Raw genomic sequence first — 21,192 nt, 5'->3', positions numbered from 1 at the left:
TGCACGTGAGCTTCTAAAGGCCAGTGAGACCATGCTTACCAGGGTTTAGACTACTGCCTGCTTCCTTCTTGGTGTATTCTCACATCCCACTAGTTCAGTTTTGGCCCACAGGAAGTTTCTATCATGGCAAATCTGGGCCTGTAGCAGCCATGCATTGTTCACTGACTTAAGCCACTTTTACAAGGCTCTAATAAATTAGCAACATGTCCTGACCTTGCCAGGGATACCTGTAAGAGGTCTGGTGTGTAATCACATCAAAAGAATCAAAGAAAGGAAGAAAAGAAAACTAGATGTTCCCAGCTTCATGTGTGTCTTTGTCACTGATTATTATTAGACTTGTTTGCGTGTTGATGTTGCTCAACTTCAATATTTGTACTTTTGGAACATCACGTTTGCCTCATTTAGTTTGTTGCCAAGAGAACAAAGACTGGCTATTTTTGATTTCTTTACTGTACATGAGTTCCCGTCAAACATCTTAACAATCTGTGATTCATGGTAAAATAAATATATAACATGTACTGCTGGTGTTTCTGAAGCTCAGATTTCAGCTGATCAACACTATATGCATTGGATTTCACATCTCCAGGTTATGGCAGACACTGTGTATGGGACTCACCAGGCCACATATTGTGTTTTTTCAGTAGCATTTTGCAGATTCCCCATACATCTAAAGGGCTGCACTGAAACTTTTCTTTTCAAATAAGAAATAAAGAATGCAACCAACTTCAGAACACACCTCTCCAGAAACATTAGAGGACAAAACCCACCAAGGTGAATCTGTGATGCAGGTTATATTTTCTTACTTCCTTAAATAGTTACTCTGATGTCAAACTAATGGAGGTTTACTGTAGCATGTGTCTGTGTTGTGTAGCTATCAATAAATAAATATCAGATTCAACATGGGTAGATACTGAAAAACATGGAGCAAAGATAAAACCAGCCCAAACCCTGGCAGTTCCACTCAGTAACTCGGCCATAGTAATAAAATATGAAACGTATGATGTAACTGTTGGCTAAATTTGGCTTTAATAAGCTGGTGGTGTACCTGCCAGTTTGACTTGAGACACTTCTATTATCATTACCAGTTTTTTTATGTGCAAGGCCCGGTTGCAAATTAAATCAAAATTAAATCATAGCCTAAACGCCATGCTAATGGGCTGTCACGTGTTTGTGAAATAGTGGTGTTGACACAAATGACTATTTGATGATCAGTGTGATAGACTAATATCAATAGACTAAAAAAGTAACACGTGGTCACTGGATCTGAGTCTCTGTTGAATCTTTGGTGGTAAAAAGAGAGAAAGTCTGTCCTATTTATCTGACTCCAGCGAAGTCCAGTCCGACTGAAGCTTCAAGCCCACCGCGCAGCAGGCTGTTTGTTATTCACCTGTAGGGCTTTACCCGGCGCTAGGACCCAGGGTGCGCGATTTTCATCTCCAGCTGCTGCAGACCGAAAACTGGCAATAAGGGAAGATCGCGAGGACAAGCCAATATTGCATAGTGTATTCATTCTACTTCAAAATCACATCCCCGGCCCCGCACGGAAGCATCTGTGTAGACAACAATAGCTTGTTGCGCTGTGTGCAGGCTTTGTGGCAGCAGACAGCTCGGAGCGCAAGGTAAGACGGTGCAATACCATGCGATTACTAATAACAAAGGCGTTACGGGCGAGCAGGGGGCATTAAAGGGGGCATTGCACAACGCGATTGAGGGCGAGTAAAACTCTGCCAAACTTTGACCTGGATATCTGTATTTTCTACTTGTCGGTGTCTTGCGGGAGCCACAGTAGTTGCGGCGGCGATGTGTCGCTGCTAGCCCACGGCATTATGTAGGATCGTGTCACATGTATGGAGAGCCAAGTTGTGTATCGAGATGACATACGTGAGTCTGCCTGCCGTGGATGCGGTCGGCTCTCCAAACGCTGACACCAAGTGGATCTGAAGTGATGCATTTGAATTTCAGACGTGTGTTCAGCGTCATGTGCATCGGACCTTCCATTAACCTGGCAAATAGGAACATCACCCCTGACTGTTCCTGTGATCGCCTGCCATCATCCCTGCGCTTGTTGTGGAATAATTCATCACTTCTGCCAAGATGGAAGAATAATGCGCTTGATTTTTACTCAACCTTCACCCCCCGTCGCCTTCTCAGCCTCGACGTCCAATATTGACCAGGTGAACCACGAACTTAGACGGGACATCCTCGTCGCTGTAAACCATGGCGGCCTAAATAGGGTCGATAATCTCCAGCAGGGCTCGCAGATAGATGACCATGTATATGCCCACTTTGAAGACGACGTACTTCCAAAAGCCAGGCCTTCGACATAAACAACGTGCTTTCATCGGGGCTGTATCGCAGTTATCATAGTGCGTGTGCGGAATCGGCTGCCACATCCCTGCTCGGGAGATTTATAATTGCATGCACGACAAGTTTTTTTTAAACACCACAGATTCAAACATCCGACGTGGAGCCTGTGAAGCAAACTGGTCTATAAGTGGTGAAGCCCCGAGCAGCCGGTCACTACCGGGATAGCTCCTGCGCGGTCGCTGAGGTCTCCGGGTTACCCCGGCTCAGACACAATGCGATGTGTCAGCTGCCGACTTTGTGATAGTCCTGCTTTAGCCCACACGGATCTCTCCGGCGTCCCCCTTCTCACCGATCGGTGTTTTGTTTTGTTTTTTTTTTTTTTTTTTTGGTTTCCCAATTTCACATTTGGCCATCTGTCAGCGATTTGGCTTGCTTGTACGCAGCCATTACTGAGCGAATGGCGAAGGGCATGTTGGAGGCTCTCACACACCGATCCACTCCGCGATAGGAGAGCAGCGAAATAGTTTCTGCTCTCGGCGGATGATCAGGGTCGTTGTCCTGCACCGTCTTAGTGGCCGGGAACGACACGGATCGTGCATTGGTTGTAAACAAACTCTTGCAGTCAGAGGACGATGTCAGCCTCGCTGTGTGTGCACGATTATTTCCTCACCAGCACAAGTGTTGAGAAAAGTAGGAAATTTGTTAGCCTAAAGCAGTGGATACCTTTGTAAACAGCAGGCCTGCACTGGTTTCAGGATCCAGGTAAGACAAGTGGCCTAATTACAGCAGGGTAACCTGTACTGCTTAACTACCGGGCCAAAATGTGATTATGTGAAAGGAGAGCTGCATATCCTGCGGTTGTTTATCTTTAGGGAGAATCTGGGAAGACTGAGTGCGGATCATCTGCTCTAGAGACTGATTTGATGCTCCAAACTTTTTATCTGTTGGCCTGTTTATGACTGGGAGCTGCACATGTGTTGTCATTCATCTCATGAGTCCAAATATGACCTGTTGGTCCACGTAGGCCTGTATGTAATATCTCCTTTGTTTTCCAGCACTTAGTCTCAGGTCAGACTTCAGCTAAGACAAAGCTCAGCCCATGATTCACTTTGCATGTGTGAAAATACAGAAAAAGGTTATGAGTAAAAGTTGTTCTGTTGCAAATGACACTGTGATGTAAATATGATATTGCCTGCAGGAGAGGTTCATTTATATATCATTAGGTCTGTACAGTAGTCTTCTTCTTCTCTCTTCAACTCGGGCCAGTTTCTGTGAGAATCATGGGTTATTATGGTCAGTGTGGACCAGAGATTCTGCCCCAGCTTGGCTTCATTTGGTGTTAGGTCTGGCACAGAACTAGGGTCTAAAATTGAAAATCAGAAGCTCCATCCAAATTGCAGTTTTTCTTTGAATTTCAGCCCATGTCTCTGAATGGATCAGTTAAAACCTGACCTGACCTGTGAATAACAGGAAATGTGATTTTGACATACTGCACTGCAGAACGAGTGAGTGTTTTTGTTCACATTCATTTGCGATGTTCTGTGGTCTCATTGACACAATGTCTTAACTCCCTGGCCTGGTTAAAGCAAGAAAACTGCACTAAAATAGCAACAGTTAGGATGTAATCATCCTGATGAACGAGGGAAGACCATCTGACAAACATCCAAGGATGTGAAGTCCTCTCTGTATGGGTTTTCTCTGTGGTTATTTAGATATAGATCCATGTGTGACTTTGTGTTTCAGTGAAGGACGGTGTGTTAATCCTGGCTCTGCAGGTTGTGGAAACAGTTCCACAGCTCATGTAATATCAACCAAAGTGAATACAGTGAAGTGCAGAAACCTTGCAAGTGATTGTTTTCCAGGGCTTTTTGTGCCACATAGCTGGTGGAGGTCAGTGCCGGGGGGCCTGGGATTGAGATTTTTGTGGAGTTGGAACCAAAGCAACAACACAAATGAGCAAAACTTTATCAAAGATCACGCTTCTCCACAGAGTTACAGGCTTTGAGATGAATAGAAAAGCCCTTGGTGTTTCCCTCCATCTTCTCCAGGCTATCAGTCTGCAGCCTACATCATGCAACTGGACAGCATCCAACACCCAGAGTCCTGCGTCCTGGTGTCAATTCCCCTGCAACAGACCCAAACCTCTCCCACTCTTTTTTATTTTTTGCCAACACCGTTTAGCAGCCATCACCCACTGTTGTGACTGCGTTAATTGACCCTGCTGTCAGAGAAGAGCACACACAGGTTCAGTGAAACCCGGAGCCTCATTTGGTTAAATAACAAAATACTGTTTCCTACTTCGTTACCCTGATAAGCCTTTTCAGTTTAGCGCACCGTTACACTCTTTGGTCGCGATCCCTCATTCCCCTTGAGCGGCTGGAGCTCGCGTTGCATGCCGGTACCTGCAGTCCTCACCCCTCCCAGCCTCTCCAGTGTCTAATCCTGGGCGTTGCTAGCCGAGCACTACATCTCCCATGCTGTCACCGTGCACCCTTCTGCCCCTCTCTCTCTTTCGCTCCCACCAGACTGGAGACTGGAGATACGGAACGGACTGTCTTGACGACCCCCCTCCCCACCACCGCCACCACCACCACCACCATCCCTCCACAGCCCTCCCCTCCTCCCCTCCACCGCCCTCCCTCCCTCCCTCCCGCACCCCCCGGACTTTTTAGAACCGAAAACCGTCGAGATTAGTGAACAGCCACGGACGGCAGAGGCGAAAGGCTGGACACCGCCGTATCCGAGTCGTGCCTGTGCGTCGTTCACATGCCATCTGGACGAGCGGGTTGGTAACTGTTTGTGTCATTAGACATCTTTAACCTCGACTGCTGATCTGCTAGGGAATTATTCAATATTTCAGAGAGAGAGAGGGAGCGATAGAGTCTTAAAGCGGGGAGGGGGACGGAGAGGAGAAAGCTTGGTGGGTCGGGGGGCTCGGTGAATACCTTCCAACGCCGAAGTGGCCAGCCAGTCCGCCAAAGGGCCGACAGAGACGGGAGCACGGAACAGTAGGTCGGCCGGGGATAAATAGCCCAACACCAGGCTTGGCTCACCGGGAGTAGTGCGAGGGCTTCGCGGAGACTCCGCTGCGCAGGGGGCTGGAAACCAACCCGTGGTGGTCAGTGGAGTTAAATATATTGTTCGCCTCCTTGTAGCGGGCACTCCAGCTGCTCAAGCCTGTGTAATAAGTTGTGTCACCCACCCGTGTGTTTGTCGTCCAGCTGGCTACTTTGTTTGTCTGCAAGTAACTAAATGCAGTGGGCTTCTGCGCCGAAACCGCTTGTTTGTTGGTCAAAAGACTAATTGTTTGGATACTTTGTCTTGTGTTCGTGGGCTCATGAAACAAAATGATGGTCGTCAGGACTTTTGTTTGTTTAGCTCTCCTGTGTTTGTGTGTGTGTGTGTGTGTGTTTACATTGATGTTGACTTACCTTATCAGACGGAGATGTGACACATTGTGCTCCCACGACACAGCCCAGGCAGCCCACTCGACAAGGGAGTGGGGGGTGCTGCTGGTGGTCGTGGTTTCTCATTTGCTGTAATTTCGAGACACATCTGTGTTCCCCCCACCCCACGGTGTTTAGCCGAGGTTTAGGGATGGACACAGGCTGCCTCGTTTTGTCTGTGGATGCATGGACCGATCACCTGAGAGCCAGTTGCCATTCTCGCGTTATGGAGCCTGCTCGCCATCTCCAGCGAGAGAGAGAGAGAGGGGGGGGGGGGAGAGAGATCCGGAGCTCTCCGGAGTTGTTCCGTGCTGATATTTATAACACAGAGAAGCGTGTTGTTTGTTTGTGACTGGCCCAGTCCCCCTTTTGAACGCATGTGGTCATGTTGTGCACTTTTCAGATATGACATTGGGACATGCATCTTGTGTGCCGTGGGCTGGACACTGAGCTTGACCCGGCGAGCGCAATAATTTTGTTTCTTCGAGGCTGTTTTCCTCCAGGATAATTGTCAGGCCCCGACTTTGTTTCTTCCGCACGGTGTTGCCCACTGTGTGTGCGGGCTGCTGTGTGCATCTATTAGGCTACATCAGAGCGGATGGATTCAAATGCTGTGGTGGAGCAGACCGCGTCTGATCGCAGCACAAAGACAAACTAGCTGTAAGCAACTGTTGTACGGTAATGAATGCAGACCCTCCTTGCGCTGAGCTGTATCTGCATCGCTGGATCCCTTTCAGTCCGAGTCCGCAGATTCCAGCAGAGATTGTTGTGTCAGTCATTATGTGCATCATCTTTGTTATGTTTCACTGACTCCGGGGTGAAACATTTTCCATACCCCCCCCTCCTCAAAAAAGCCTTTGACACATTTTTTTTGTTGCATAGTCCTTTAATAGTCGTCTGATTTACTTGCAGGTGCGCTCGCCTGCGCTCACCTCTGCCCACATACCAGGGGCTGCTCTGGCGTCTGTCGTGTACATGAGTGTTTCAGATATTTGCTCTCAGATGACATGAAGTTGGACCGACTGTTTGTTTGTTATGATTTGCAATTATGTGCATCCTCAGCATTGCTTTGTGAAGGAAGGTATCGTTTGTGAAAATGTCTTTTTTGTTGGGATTTCAACAGAGAAGGAACGGGTGAAATTTCATGTCTAATATTAGACAGGAGTGATGAGCCTTTAACATGATCTCTGCATAAAACTGCAGCAAACTGAGCTGGGCCCTGTAATCATAAATAACGACCTGTCCAGTGATAGATCATCTTTATCAATAAGTGTATTGTTATTATCCTTAACATTAATCCAGTCAAACTTTAGCTCACATTCACTCATCCAACAGTGACTGTGCCTTAATCAATTCAGAACATAGAAGCCTGACACTCACTAATAAAAGATCATTTGACCAGTCACAGCTGATCTCATGGATGGATTACTGTAGAGGCCTACCTGGGACCTCTAAGCAAAACCCCCAGTTTGAAGTGACTGTTGTAGAAAAAAAAATCTTGTCAGAAAACAGGCTGAGTCAAAACTAGTGATGTCCTAATTATGTTTTTTTTCTGTATCCCTGACCCTTCAATATTTTGAAGTCTGTCTCTCATCTAATACTATTACTAGTCTAGTAGTAATTTATTATATTTATAATTTTTCTTATGATAGCTGCAGAGTGCATATAGTGAATATACCTTAAAGTTTGTAAAGCAATATAAAATCCTCTTCTGTTTGAAAATGTTTTTCATTTATTTATCTTTGACATGTATCTTTGACCTTCACGGTGCAGAGTGATGTATATGAGGACGTTTAAATATATTTGACAGCAGAATGTCACTGCTTAAAGAAAGACAACCCCCATCACTGATGGTTTAATATTTTTCTATAATGTCTTGTATCGTATACTACAGTGTTTTGTATGATATCTGTGGAGAAGATTGTAGGTGTGGATCTATTGTGACAGGAATGTTTAAAGGTGATTTAGACTGCCTCTCATCATCTCCAATGTGGATGGATTTATTTTTTCAACCAACAGCAGACCTCAGGAGTTAAGACTAACATGTAAAACACTGGGAAAAACATACAAAATGGCATCTAACAATCTGGTCTGAATCTGAAAACGGTGACCTTTTATGTGTCTCTGCCAGGAGCCACTTGGCTCATAATTCCTCCATGGCACAGCTGATGGTTTAGGTGTCATTTCACTCACCGTACATCCCATTTTTAGTAAACTCTTTTCACATTCTGCATCAGTGAGCATTGAGAAATTGTTAGTATTCCCTGGGTGCAAACAAATAAAACCAAAGGGAACAACAGAACAAATATGTTCCTTGGTGTACCATACTTGTCTCTGCTAGGCTGAATTGCCTCCCTGCTCTGAGGAAATTGTAGCCTAACGTATCTGGGCTCTCATAACAAAGAAAGGCAGTTTTCAATTGGTTAAAGTAAATCACTCACTGTTCAGTTTCCTTCATGAAGGATTAAACGAAAGTCTTTTCTGTATTTGAAACAGCATTAACAGTGGTTATATTAAGTGTTGTTTTTTTGTGTTTTTTGCAGTGCATTTCTGGATTTTAAGGAAAACTCTCACCTGACTGACTCAGCTACCCTCAGAGGCATGTTGTGCTGAAGAAACACCTATGCAGGTAATTGTTTTGGTTAGATTGTTAGATTATGCATTCTTTCCTCTTATCTAATTAACACTGGCGTCATGAATTTTGATTATTACTCAGGTGGATCCTACACTAATGAATGTAGGGGATGGAGGCACGGTGAGCAGAGAGATCAGTGCTCCAAAAAAAGCGTCTACTAGTATGGTGGGAAATCCCCCCCAGACGCTGCCCCTTGAGTTCAGAGGAGATGTTACCCTCAGTCAGCAAAACAAGACCATTCCAACAACAGACTGCAAGACAGCGAAAGCCTGCCTGGACACTAACAATTACAACCACAGCCCTGAGCTTTCTCCACTTCAACAGCCCAGCAATGCACCAATGTCAAGCTCAGCCCTCACCAGCTCAGAGAAGAGAGCAGACAAAAGGGCAGAGACTTCAAAACTCAAAGCTGACGGTGCTGGGGTCTTTCCCACTCCTCAGTGGTCAAGTGGCATAAAAGTCAGTCGGGAGGACTCACTCAACCCCTGTCACAGCAATGTGACATCCAGTAAGAAATCACATCTGCAAACACAATCTGCGCAAAGTGTTCCCCCTGGGTTTCAGTGCTCCCCCATGTTCAAACCAGCTCAGCCAGTTGCCTTTCTTCCTTCCACAAATTTTTCCTCTCCACTTTGTAAAATCACTCTTCCACCAGCATTGGGTCAGATTGCAGCTTTGAGAGAAGCAACAGCCAGTCAGTTTCAGAAAGAAATTCAACCTCAAAGCCCGGGTGTCGTAGGGACGTCTCTCATGCGAACCTATCCCTATCCATTCTCACTGGGCCGGGCGCCTGCTGGGGAGAAAAGAGCAGGCACATCAGCCTCAAAGCTTAAATCTAACCATTCATCGAGTAAGAATTGCAAATCTGTAGGAGAACATAAATCTTTAGCCTCAGTGGTAGCCTCACCAGCTATTGCCCCACCGTTGCAGCACCCCTCATTAACTTCTGCAGCACCAACCCGCTACACGTTGTCTCCCACTGCTGCCATTTGCTGTGGTTCTGCACTGGCCAGCATCACCTCACAGAGCAGACTGCTAAACCATGTAGACAAAGGCAACAGCATAGACAAGACAACCATGGGCTCTCTTAAAACAACACTTCCGTCTGCCTCAGAGGACCACACACCTTGCTCAATTGAACCAAGGGATGTCCCTCTCGATTTGTCTGCTAAATCAAAACGTCCAAAATGCATAAATAACCCTCCAGTTTCCATGATTGAACCTCATAATAATGAGTCAAATCAGAGAGAGTTTCATAACTCAAAGAGGACTCATGCTACAACTTATAACTCGGCTGTGCAATACCCTATCTTACCCAATACCCACAGAAATGGATCTCATCAAAAGCAAATTAATAGGCCTCATAATCACCAGGTTCCAGAGCCCAAACCAACCTGGGGTAAGGGATCCTCACAAGACTCTATGAAGAATATCCCTGGGACCTATGTAGGTGTGGCTAGCCCCATACTGGCTTCTACTCTGCGGGGCAAAGATGGAAAGGGGACATTTGCAGATGAATTTCAGAGTTTTGCGAAGCAGGAATTTATATCTATTATTGACCAAGGGGAACATCTGGCCTCAGGAGGAAAGAAGCCATCCTGTCTAATGAAGGGCAACCAACATGCCCACAGTGTCAAGCATGTAAAAAACACCAGCACAGTCATTACTAAGAACTGTCCCTCTAAAGGAGCCCTGTCGACTGCCCTGTCAAGCTCTGCCAGTAGTCAGATTCATCAGAAGTCCGGATCTGGCAAAACAGCGGTGCCATACTCTACCACTGTTGTCAATTCAGCTTGGCAGCAGCCTCCTCATCTTCCTCATCAAGCCTCATCTGTTCAGAGAAAAATCACACAAGGATCACCGAAGACCAAGGGCAACACAGTTACAGAAGGATCTAAGTTCCAGAGTGCTCACCACAGCCCGTCCAAACATGAGGATGATAAGTGGGAGAGGATGAAGTCTCCCCTGTCCAACCTTGCGTCCATTGTAAAGCAGCAAGGTCTTGATACAGCATCGATAGCAGGTGAGGGTAATGCTCAAGGCTCACCTGTTGCATTGAGAAAAGGGGATGTTCTGAATCCCCTTACTGGGAGCCATGACACCCAATCCAAACATACTTCTGCTTATGAATGCCCTCCATGTTGGTCTGCGGAAAAATGGCCTGGTGTGCTATCACAAGGGGATTCCTCTCAAGCTATGAAAAGACTTGAGAAGGCGTACACCACAGAGCCTTTGGAGAATAATACTGAGATGCACATCAGTCATGTAGAACACATGGGATTACAAGTCAAACAGGGCTCTTCAAAACCCATTGGCCAGTCCCATCTCTTTGGGAGCAACGCATCAGCAAACGGGAACAAGATGGAGAGTAAACTAGCCCAGGTGTTAGAGGGGGAGATATTGAAGAAAGAAAGTGGGGCGTCAGACAGTCCTCCCAGTGAAAAATTGGAGGGCAAGGTTGCATCTGTTGTTACAGGGCAGTGTGCTGGGGGAGGCGACAAGTTTGAGAAGAAGACCAACAAAACCAAAGAGGAGTCGCCTGCCAAAGCCACTGCCATCAAACAAAAGAAATCCAGTCCTAAGAAGCCAGCAAAGGACAAGTCACCAACAGAGTCATCGAAGAAGGCTACAGGAAAGAAAAAGCAAGATGCAGAAAACACGCCAGCCAAAGTGTCTTGCCAAAAGAAGGTAAAAGATTTTTTTGTGCCTTTGTATAATTTCAGCGAAATGTTTGTGTCATTCAGATTTTAAAATTCTAAAATGGTAAATAAAAATGGACATACAGAGCTTCCTTTCATAAGATTAATCTGTGCCTGGTGATTAAGCTTCCAAGGGTTCAGTGTACATCTGTTATATGCTTTGTGATCAATAGCATCCAGTACAGCGTGATCACTCTGTCCCGTGTGTATTTCAGCACAAGAAACAATGTGCACCTGTGCCGGAGCAGAGCCTGTCATCAGGAAAACTTTCTCCTCAGAATAAAGAGCCAGTTCCAAAGGACAAGATCAGTTCTACCAACAGTGAGCAACCAACCTGTAACAAACCAGGCATAGTCTTTGTTTTTCACTGACCCTAAATGTTGTCACGGCTTGCACAAATTTCTGCTCTTTATCACAAATGTAATGGTGCTTTCAGCTGTGCCCAACACATAGACATTTTAGTTGAACTTAAAGTTAGATTACTCTGGCCAAATCATAGCTGTAGTTAGATAGATAAATAGCCTGCACTCAGCCTGACTAATGTGGCAGGTTGTGTGTATTATGTAGACAGCAAATGTCTCACACTGTGTGGATGGCAGTTTTTAGTGTCGCAGTAATACTTTTAAGCATAGAAAGTGGATGTGAGTGTAACAGACCAATATGATTCAACCAGTTTCAGAAAGCGTCAGCTGTTCTCCGCTTGCAGAGACTCCAGTAGCTACTCTCAGTAGCTCTGCTGTATCTGCTAAGGACGACGACACCACAGAGAGATCCTTCCCAAGACTGAGGCGAGGACGGCGGCGAGCTGACGAGGCTCGACTTGACCTATGGGGTTTTGCAACACCTTCCCCTCCACCCCCGCCACTGCCTCCTACCCCAGCTTCCCCATCACCCCCTACAACTCCAACCCAACCTGCCCGTCGTCCAAGAGGGAGGCCTCGCTCAAACCCCCTGCCAGAGCGAGTGCACCAGGGCAAGGGCAAGACAGTCAGCGCAGAGGGTGAGACACCTGCTCATAAGAAGCGCCGGCGATGTCGCAGCAGAAAGTATCAGACTGGGGACTACATCACAGAGAAAGACAAGCTAGAAGATGCAGACCACCATGAAGAAGCTGACTCAGTGAGACAAGACAGTGGAACGCCAGCAGGTAGGTCATTTTTCTCTGGAGATCAGTGAAGTTTTGATTAACTGTTTCCAACCCAGGTTTAAAGTGCAGCAGTTTAGATACAGACACAACAAAAAGTCTTTAAAATGTTCCTGTAGCATGTTCTTAGTGTTTTCTGACATTTTATAAACCAAATAATTGATCAGTTCATTGTAAAAAAAACAGATGATGAAAAGTATTTTATTTTTTTAAATAATCAAGTAATTGTTTTAGTCCTTTCAAACACATCATTAGTTAGTTAGTTAACGTGAGTTGGTAACAGCTTCATAAATAAGCCTAATGTGTTCTCCAATACCATTATGCAATAATCCTTTTTTGACTGCTGACTGGACTAAACAGCTAAATGTTTGGCTCTGCTGGCATGGGATGAACCTTTATGATCATTTTTGATGTTTTATAGACTAATTATTCATTCTTTAAAAAATATCTGATAAATAAAACTTTTTGACAACAGCTGCAGTCCAGTTCAAGTCTGGAACAAATGTACAGCTACGGTAAGACAGTTTCTCAAAGAGCAGTTGCCATTTTAAAATGTTTGTCCGGAGCAGCACTTCATGATTTAATCAACTTTGGTGACATTATCTTTGCCTTATTTTGGAACTAAGAGTAAAACAATGACCTGTTTACATTGTTTGGTAGTTGTTTTTTGCGGGTTTTACCCAAGATATTTTACCTAAATAGATTATTACTCATGTCCCCTGAACAACACAGATAAGCATATGTGATTAGGTTTAAAAAATATCTTTTAAATAGACAAGTACTGATTGATTTTACACCTACATAAAAAGTACATTTAAAATGATTAATAGAATAAATGTAATTTTAAATGGTGAAATAAATAGAGTATTTTAAGTATATGATACCTGAAAAATAACTTCTAACAAACATGATTATATAAAGAGCATAAATGTGTAATTCTTACCTTAAATTCCTGAGGTGTTTCATTTCTGCATCAAGTGCACACAAGTTGCCTGTTGATATATATGACACATTTAAGACGTATATACAGAGAATTCACAAAACTATGGCAAACTAGAGCACAGGACGAGCAGAGCAGGACGGCTGGTAGGCAGCGGTTATCCTGTTTCAGCAGATAAGATGGTTAAGGCATGAGTGATTGGTGCAGGGAGAACTGGAATATTCCAGAGCAGGCTCCGTGTTGGCCAGCAAGCATGAAGCTGCTTCATAGCAGCACGAGTATATCATAGATATGAACAGTTGAAACAGTATGATTTTTGTGTGAACTTTTCAGTTTGTTCATCTGTTTGACACCACTCAGAACAACCTCCAATCAGAGTTTTTCATCACAGATCCACAGGCGGATCAATGTCCGAGTCCCACTGCCTCCAGTCCAGAGCCTCCTCCACGAAGACCCTTGATTACTCGCTCAGTATCAGTGCGCTACCAGGAGAGCGAGGTTTCTCCAGAGTGCAATGACAAACCTTCGGGGAAGAGAAAGTTCAAAAGCAAGCACTTATGTGACAGTGAAGAGCAGAAGGTAAGTCACTTGCTGATGCCCCTTGTTGGATTACATTTCAAAGTCATACAGGGTTTGTAGGAGCAAGGTACCACTAATATATAAGCTTACAGTGCCCCCCTGTGGTTAGATAAATCCCATGTTTGTCACAGTTATGACTGCAGCTTCTTTTATGCAGCGCAGGTCTTTGATAAGTGGAGCCCATTGCTGTAACCTGACATTGCATTACAAGAGATTTCATTACACACGGTGCTCTAATCAATAAATCTGTATTTTAGAATAAGACCAAACGCAGCAACCTGGGCAAGCGTGGTGCCTCACATGTTCTGGATGATGATGGTGCTGATGTCAAAAAAACAGATAGCCCTCCACCCACTCCAAAATGTTTGCCATCATCTCCATCCAATAAGAAAGGCTCATTAGGGAAAAGCAGTTGTTCAGAGTCTCCACCCAAAAGACCTGTTCCCCCAGAGGTTCGACGGCTCATTGTCAATAAAAATGCTGGGGAAACCTTGTTGCAACGTGCTGCTCGCTTGGGCTATCAGGTAACTGCTAACGCCTGTTAACTCACACTCTTATTAACATGCATTTAACTCCATTAAATCTCTCTGAGACAATGTTTATGTGACACAGTCTGTCTGTTCTAACTCTGTTCTACAGGACGTAGTCCAATACTGTCTTGAAAAGGATGTCCGTGAGGTCAATCGACGAGATAATGCCGGCTACACAGCTCTCCATGAGGCGTCCTCTCGAGGTTGGACTCAGATTGTCCAGATGCTGCTGAAACACGGTGCAGATGTCAACTGCAGTGCCCAGGATGGAACACGGTAAGATTTCATGGTGCTTGATATAGAGTCAGGGTTTCATTTAGTTGAATTAATAGAATTTAATAAATTAATATGTCTCTCTAGTATTATTATGGTTTTCCTTTGTAATAAATTTGAGAATGGAGGTTATGTCTTGACCTTTGCAAACAGTCCTGAGCTTTAAGGTCTGCTTACTAGCTTTTTTGGCTCAAACGTCTAGTGGTTTTGCATGCGAATATTTATATAGTGACAGTGTATATTGTGCTTGTTATTAATGTTTTTATTTGAATAACTAATTCAAAATAGCCTGGTAATCATCTTATTGTTTTCTTGTTGTGTTCACTCACCTGAAAATATAAACCCTGAACATTCAGTGCGTGTTTGAGCCTATTTACTTTTCCTGTCCGAGGAACTAGCCTCAAAACACAGTTACAGCAAATTGCAAATAATCTTAGGGAAGTATTTGAAAATTAGTCTCACTTTTGTTTTACTGCAGTACATTTTTCACAACTAACAGTCCATATGCAGCAAGTTTGCAAATGTTTTCAGCTGTCATCTAAATGTGTACAATCTATGCAAGGCATTTGTTCTTTGTTTGTTCTTTCTTTAGGCCCCTTCATGATGCAGTAGCAAGCGATAACCTTCCAATAGTCTGGTTGCTTCTGAACCACGGTGCAGACCCAACTCTGGCCACCTACTCTGGACACACACCAGTCAAACTGGCTCACAGTCCCAGCATGAAGACCTTCCTCAAAGGTAGTTCATGCTCATTATGAGCCTTCTTTTCCATCTGTAGAACTAGTTTTTATAATCAGACACATTTTCAAATTGGTAGTGTTTTTTTTTGTTTTTTTTTTACCTCAGGCTATATTCACTTTTCATACCAACAAATACAGAGGCTATCATTGAGCTTATTGAAATAAGACAATAAAATAAATAATAAAACTTGTATTTGCCAACTTTACAAAAGCCCTTTAAATAATCTGTCAACACATTAATACATTCTGTGCCCACTCCCACAGCAATACACTTGGAACAGTGAATAATAAACAATACGAGCTGGAAGCAACACATATGAGAAACACACAGGAAAATCTTAAATCCACACACAATAACAGCTTTTAGTTATTTGCTGTTAAATTTGTGACTTGCTGTCAGAGCTGAATCTGGTTATCCAAGAACGGAAATCCAGTGCCAGTAAAATGAAACATTTTCAGACAACTCAGATAAAGTTGTAGGCCTGTCATGGATTAATCAGTGAATTATGACAGGCCAGTAATAATTTGTCTAGAAAGCTAACGTGTCAGTATCTTTTCATCCATGGGCAACATGAGCAACACAAAAGCTAAGAGGTGAAGGTGAATTACACGAACAGACACAAACACTTGTCACCTACAGCGCTCCGTCAAGTCATTCTGGAGGCTGCTTCTCCTGTTTACCATCCTCTTTGTAATATTATCTCTAGTGAAACTCATTCATTTTTATCAGCATGAAGTTACAGTGAAAAGGAGAGAAGTCGTTCATGGACACATACATACACTCATACGTACTTAAAAGATAACCAGTAAGATTTCATTGCAGCGCTAAAATGGCCCATATCAACAGTTAACATTAACAAAGACAATCATGCCTATTCTGGTGTAAAGACTTTAATCATTTTGTCAAGTATTGCTCATTGAGGAGTCTAATAGTCAATTAGGGAATCTACTTTAAATTTGTTTCCCTTCTTGGAAACTCATTCCTTAACTGCGTCAGACAAATGATTATTGCACTTTTGACACAACACTCCCTCTTGGTTGTCACAGAGGACTGTAGGAAAATCTTTAAGCCAGAGACTGACTCTTTGGTTTGTAGCCTTTGATGTCGACCAGACTTAAAGATGTTTTCCCAGCACTACACACCCTGCTACAGTGTTAACATTTTGTCAAGTGTATTAATCATACACTGTGCATCTCAGGTGATCAGAGAGCTCAAGGTAGCAGCACAAACATGGAGCCCTAGTAACCCATTTTCCATTTCCATTGGTAGGATGTACACAGTTGCAAAAGAGATGGTATCACAGACAAACTTAACTGTCTACCTGGTTTCATAAATTTAGACATGGTGTACCCCAGTAAGTACATGTAACATAGAAATCTTCTAAAACACTCACTGCTGTTTACAGAATATTTCACAGACCTGGAAGGCCGCAGTGAACAGGATCCCGGTTTACCCTGGGATTTCTACAGCAGCTCCCTGTTTGGTAAGAAGCCTCCGAATGGCACTGAGATCTGTTCAGTGTGTGTCTTTCTGTTTGTCAGCCCATCAGTTCACTGATCAGTCGTTTTTCCCTTTTTTCATTAAACATTATTGTAAAAAGAGTCCTTCCTCCGCTGTCTATGAGGCTGACAAGTCATGGCCTGCTAATCAGATTTCTGCAAGGAAATTCCCCTCAAGCTGCAAACTTCTTATACTTTGGCACAGCAGATTGATATTTTACAACAGGGTTAATCACTCAGTTTGTAAAGTGTCTCACTTTTTGTGTTACAAAATATATTTTCTTCCAGTAACAATGATCCTGCTCATCATTATGATTTAACAAATCACCCTTACTGTAGTGTAAATATTTAGTTCTCCCTTGATATTTTATCATTTCCTCCATAAAACCTTTTAATAAAACCACCAAATATTCCCCCAGTAAGACTGATTTTGTTCAATGTTGTGTATGTTTCTGTATTGTGTATGATTTATTAAATTGAAGTAAATTTGTAAATGTATGTATTTTATCAGAATATGTCATTTGAAAACATAATTTTTATAATTTTTATATACATACAATTCTGATTATAATGAAATTAAATTAGCAATTAACAGATAATAAACTGACACAAGTTTGTATTTTGTAACTGATCACAGCGTCGTCTGTTGTGGTTGGTTGAGACTTTCCACTAGAGGGCGTCCTAACCGTGTCTAATAACGCAGCTCAGTGGCTGTGCAGATGCAGAAAGTTTGTCCTCTCCTCCTCTCCTCACCTCGGTGAACTTCTCTTCACAGAGGCCGACCAGGAGCCATGCTGGGACTTCCTGCTGTATGAGCAGAATCAGGAGCTGGATGAGAATTTAATGGGGACAAGTGAGCAGGACTTGGACAAAGATTGCCTTCTGTTTGAGTTCTCTGACGAGCCTCTCCTACCCTGCTATCATGTTCAGGTGTCATTAACACAGGGGTGAGTGCACAAACAGATGCTGTCAGTAAGATAGAGTGGATAGAAAGCCTTCTGAAGACAAACTCCACCATCCTCTAAAATTCGTTATTTTAATAAAAGAAAATAACATAGAACATTTTAATCTTGATATTTCCTTCTTTGGAGACAGCACCAAGTATGGTCTGTTGGAAAAGCTCACCATGTTTGTGTATTCAATATGAATTGAATAATTAATTGTCAGCTGCCAGGCAGTGGTGTCTTTAGTGCAAAAACATCTATGATCCTCAGGATCTTCTGCTCATTTTGTCCTTGTTTACTTCATGGCTGCTCCAGGAATTGGATTTTCTGGCATCAATGACTTTTTTGCAATAAACTCTCAAATCTAATTTCAGAGTTTGAATTATTCAAAAAAGAGTTTTCATATTATTATTTTTCAGCTATTTTACCACTGTAACTCAGCTGCATGTTCAGTCAGGATACTTGAGACAAAACTAAGGGACAGTTCTGTTAATACAAGCTTAAAAATGCCTAATCCTTTATGTTTTTAAATTTATTCATTTGTTTTTGTGTTCTTCCTCAACCCCCACCCTACATTTCTGTCTTGCAGCTTCTGTAATTGGTTCCTGCTGACAGACGTCCTGAAGCGCCTGAAAATGTCCGCGAGGATCTTTCGGGCACGTTATCCACACTTGGAGGTGGTGAGTTTGTCGCGTGCTGAGCTCTGGAAGCAGGTATCGATTAGCCAGGTGAGCTCTGCTTTAGCTTCACCCTACAGAGGCAAAAACAAGGACGAGGTGGACAAGGAGGAAGAAGAGGGACTTGTGGATCTGGTGCGTTGTGTGCCAGAGCTCCAGAGATTGCTGGGCTCCTCCATTCACATCCTCCAGGAGGACGGGGAGGAAGAGGAGGAGAAGGAAGAGACCATGACAAACACAGGGAAGCCTCGCAGCCGATAACCTCTCTAGGATCAGTGTGTCAACCCCGAGCCCTCCGTGCAAGTAGCAGCTCACAGGAAACCTCTCCGTCCATTGTAAGGAGGATCATGTGTTTTAACTCCAGCTACAGTAAAGACGTGACACTCCACCAATAAAACTTCGACCTCAGACAGAAGGTGATTAAGGGATCACAAGGACCTGCAAACAGGAGTGGTCAGTGCTGGAAAGCAGCTTTCAGGTTCCTATCTATAGGTATATTTGAATACATGAGAACTATTAGGCAAACTTTTTTTTATTGATTATGTATGTACATGGTAGTGTATATGTATATTTTGCCATCAGGGTTAACACATTTGGTTATATAAATGTATTCTTGTGGCAAGGGGCGGATTATGTTTAGGACTATGTTTGAGTTTGTTCCCGAGGGAAATTGATATTTTTCGATGGGAGATAATCCAAGGCTTTTATCTTAGTGAACTCTTATAGAAAGCTAAGACATCTGGGAGGCCATTGGCTCAGATGGTCTGTCAACCTGGGAGACCTGGAGACCTGCAGAGAACAGACCACAGCACATAATAGTCAATCAATTGCCACCAAGCTTAGAGCCTCAGTTCCATGTTCTTTGTCTCAGTTTTTACTCGATCATCTTCAAGACATCATTGCTGGCTGGACCTAAAAGCTTAGGTTGTTTATTTTTCCTTCACATTTCACAAAGTACCACACTAAGGTGTACCATTCCCTGGAAATAATGTTTTTGGAACTTGAGCTTGAGAGTTTGTTTACAGAACTGGACAGATAGTAGTGTTCTCCACTCTCCAGGTTGCACTCCTCTTGAACTGATACAGATTCTTGTGGACCTCTCAAAGGAAAAGTTGTACCATCTCAGGAGTCCAGAGTCTGCTCCTGTGTCTGAGAAGGTGCGACGCCCTCTCAGCTGCAGCCACGACTATTCTCCACGCCCCGATATGGTGTTACCAGATCCCTGAGTGCTTTGTGTTGCAGTGTTCTATTTACACTGTTTGTTGTGCTTAATTTAATAGTCATTAATATATTTGACCTCTTGTGTATCTGACAGACCTATCTATGAAACAGTTGCTTTGTATGGTTGGTGCTTCATTTTGAAATGTACTTATTAGGATCCCTTATTCTGAGATTTTCCTCCCTCATTCAGAAACAGTATTTCAAAACAGCAAAAGTACAGTTTTATTGTACTGGTGCTAAGATAGATTTTGTGTTGACAATCAATAACGTTTTGGTTTGAAGTCACAAGCTAATAAAAGATATTTAAGATGAAGAGACTTAAGGTAAAGAAGAGTATAGTTTAGTTAAAGAAAATGGGATACAGCAAGACTGAAAGACTGAGCAGCGTGTGAGATCCTGAAAGAGCCTTTTATTTGATTCTTTTATACAAAATCAACAAGAATAAAGCATGATTGTGAATCATAATTTTATCAGTTTGCTTTGTCACACTTTTATAATGAATGAAATATGCAGCTGTGTTTCAAATGAACCATTTTGGCCTCAATTTACTGACTACATAATTTTTTATCACATATAATTTGTCCCCTCAGAGATAATATGTGAAGAACAGTGATATTGATTTAGTGCTGTACTGGCAAAAAAAACAAAAAAACATCTGTGAACCCAAGGAAGATTTGTGTCTATATCTCAAATCCACTTACTCACATTTGTATCAGCAGACTGTGGTGAGATTATTTTGTTCTGTTCCCAGCATCAAGAATGAACTGCCAAGCTCAACGTCTGCAGTGAGACCATATAACTTTTAAAGGAAGCAGATCTTTGCTCACTTCAATATATGCAGTGGTTTTGACGGTTAACTTCTGCTTACATAGATGACAGTATGTTATCTTGGTAATTTAGCATTTAGTATCATCCTGTACTTGGTGCCCACTGTTTAAAAAAAAAAAAAACTGCATTGCCTCTACAGTCCTCTATAGTTTCATGACAACTGAACAAACATTGTTATACAGTTTTGTCAGAAGCTGCAATCAGATCTAGATAAACTGTCAGAGTCTGGACTGGAAAGGTTTAAGTGAATTCATCAAAAAATCAAAAAGCAGCCAAGTCAGAGCTTAAAACACACACTGTCATATGAGCTTTTTCAGTATAAGGCAAACCCAGAACCACGACTATAATAATTAAACAATTATTAAAACTACAAAAAAACTTATGATATTGCAAAAGATGTTTAAAGATTTTGCTCATAAATTTTCACAGATTTCAATTTTTACAAATCTTACAAATCTTACGAATCAGTAATGATAGAAAGATAAAAAAGTTTCATCTTATCTGCAAAAAACTGAAATTACACTTGTTATTCATTAGATATGTTTATTTATTTGTAATTTATTGGAATATAGCCGTAAAACATTTCCTCAGTGGAAACCCCAGATGGTACAAATCATACGAGCACAAAGGACCCAAAACAATTTTCACCCACATAATTAAATTAAAACTAGCTCCACCACCAAACCTGGTGTTAATATAACACGTTCATTGTGTGGTCTCACTTTATTT

General features: G+C 42.9%; 1 protein-coding gene across 7 annotated transcripts; it reads left to right on the top strand.

Moving 5' to 3' along the window:
* The first annotated feature begins 1,474 nt into the window (after positions 1 to 1,474).
* bcorl1 (BCL6 corepressor-like 1) lies at positions 1,475 to 20,076 on the top strand. 7 transcript variants are annotated; one of them, XM_026331057.1, is made up of 12 exons: positions 1,475 to 1,619; positions 8,297 to 8,382; positions 8,470 to 11,076; positions 11,303 to 11,408; positions 11,794 to 12,234; positions 13,563 to 13,750; positions 14,008 to 14,274; positions 14,390 to 14,556; positions 15,146 to 15,291; positions 16,700 to 16,777; positions 17,569 to 17,740; positions 18,327 to 20,076. In XM_026331057.1, the coding sequence occupies exons 2-12, from the start codon at positions 8,377 to 8,379 to the stop codon at positions 18,673 to 18,675; spliced, it is 4,527 nt and encodes a 1,508-aa protein (XP_026186842.1). In that variant the 5' UTR covers positions 1,475 to 1,619; positions 8,297 to 8,376; the 3' UTR covers positions 18,676 to 20,076. The 7 variants fall into 7 exon arrangements, with proteins under 7 accessions (XP_026186842.1, XP_026186841.1, XP_026186836.1 ...); XM_026331056.1 differs by having other exon boundaries at positions 11,761 to 12,234; XM_026331051.1 differs by having other exon boundaries at positions 11,303 to 11,435; positions 11,761 to 12,234.
* The last annotated feature ends 1,116 nt before the right edge of the window (positions 20,077 to 21,192 follow it).

This window comes from Mastacembelus armatus, chromosome 10 (genome assembly GCF_900324485.2).
Source record: "Mastacembelus armatus chromosome 10, fMasArm1.2, whole genome shotgun sequence".
Taxonomy (NCBI): domain Eukaryota; kingdom Metazoa; phylum Chordata; class Actinopteri; order Synbranchiformes; family Mastacembelidae; genus Mastacembelus; species Mastacembelus armatus.
Note: the sequence above shows the minus strand (reverse complement) of the source record. Positions and strands in the feature narration are given on the sequence as shown.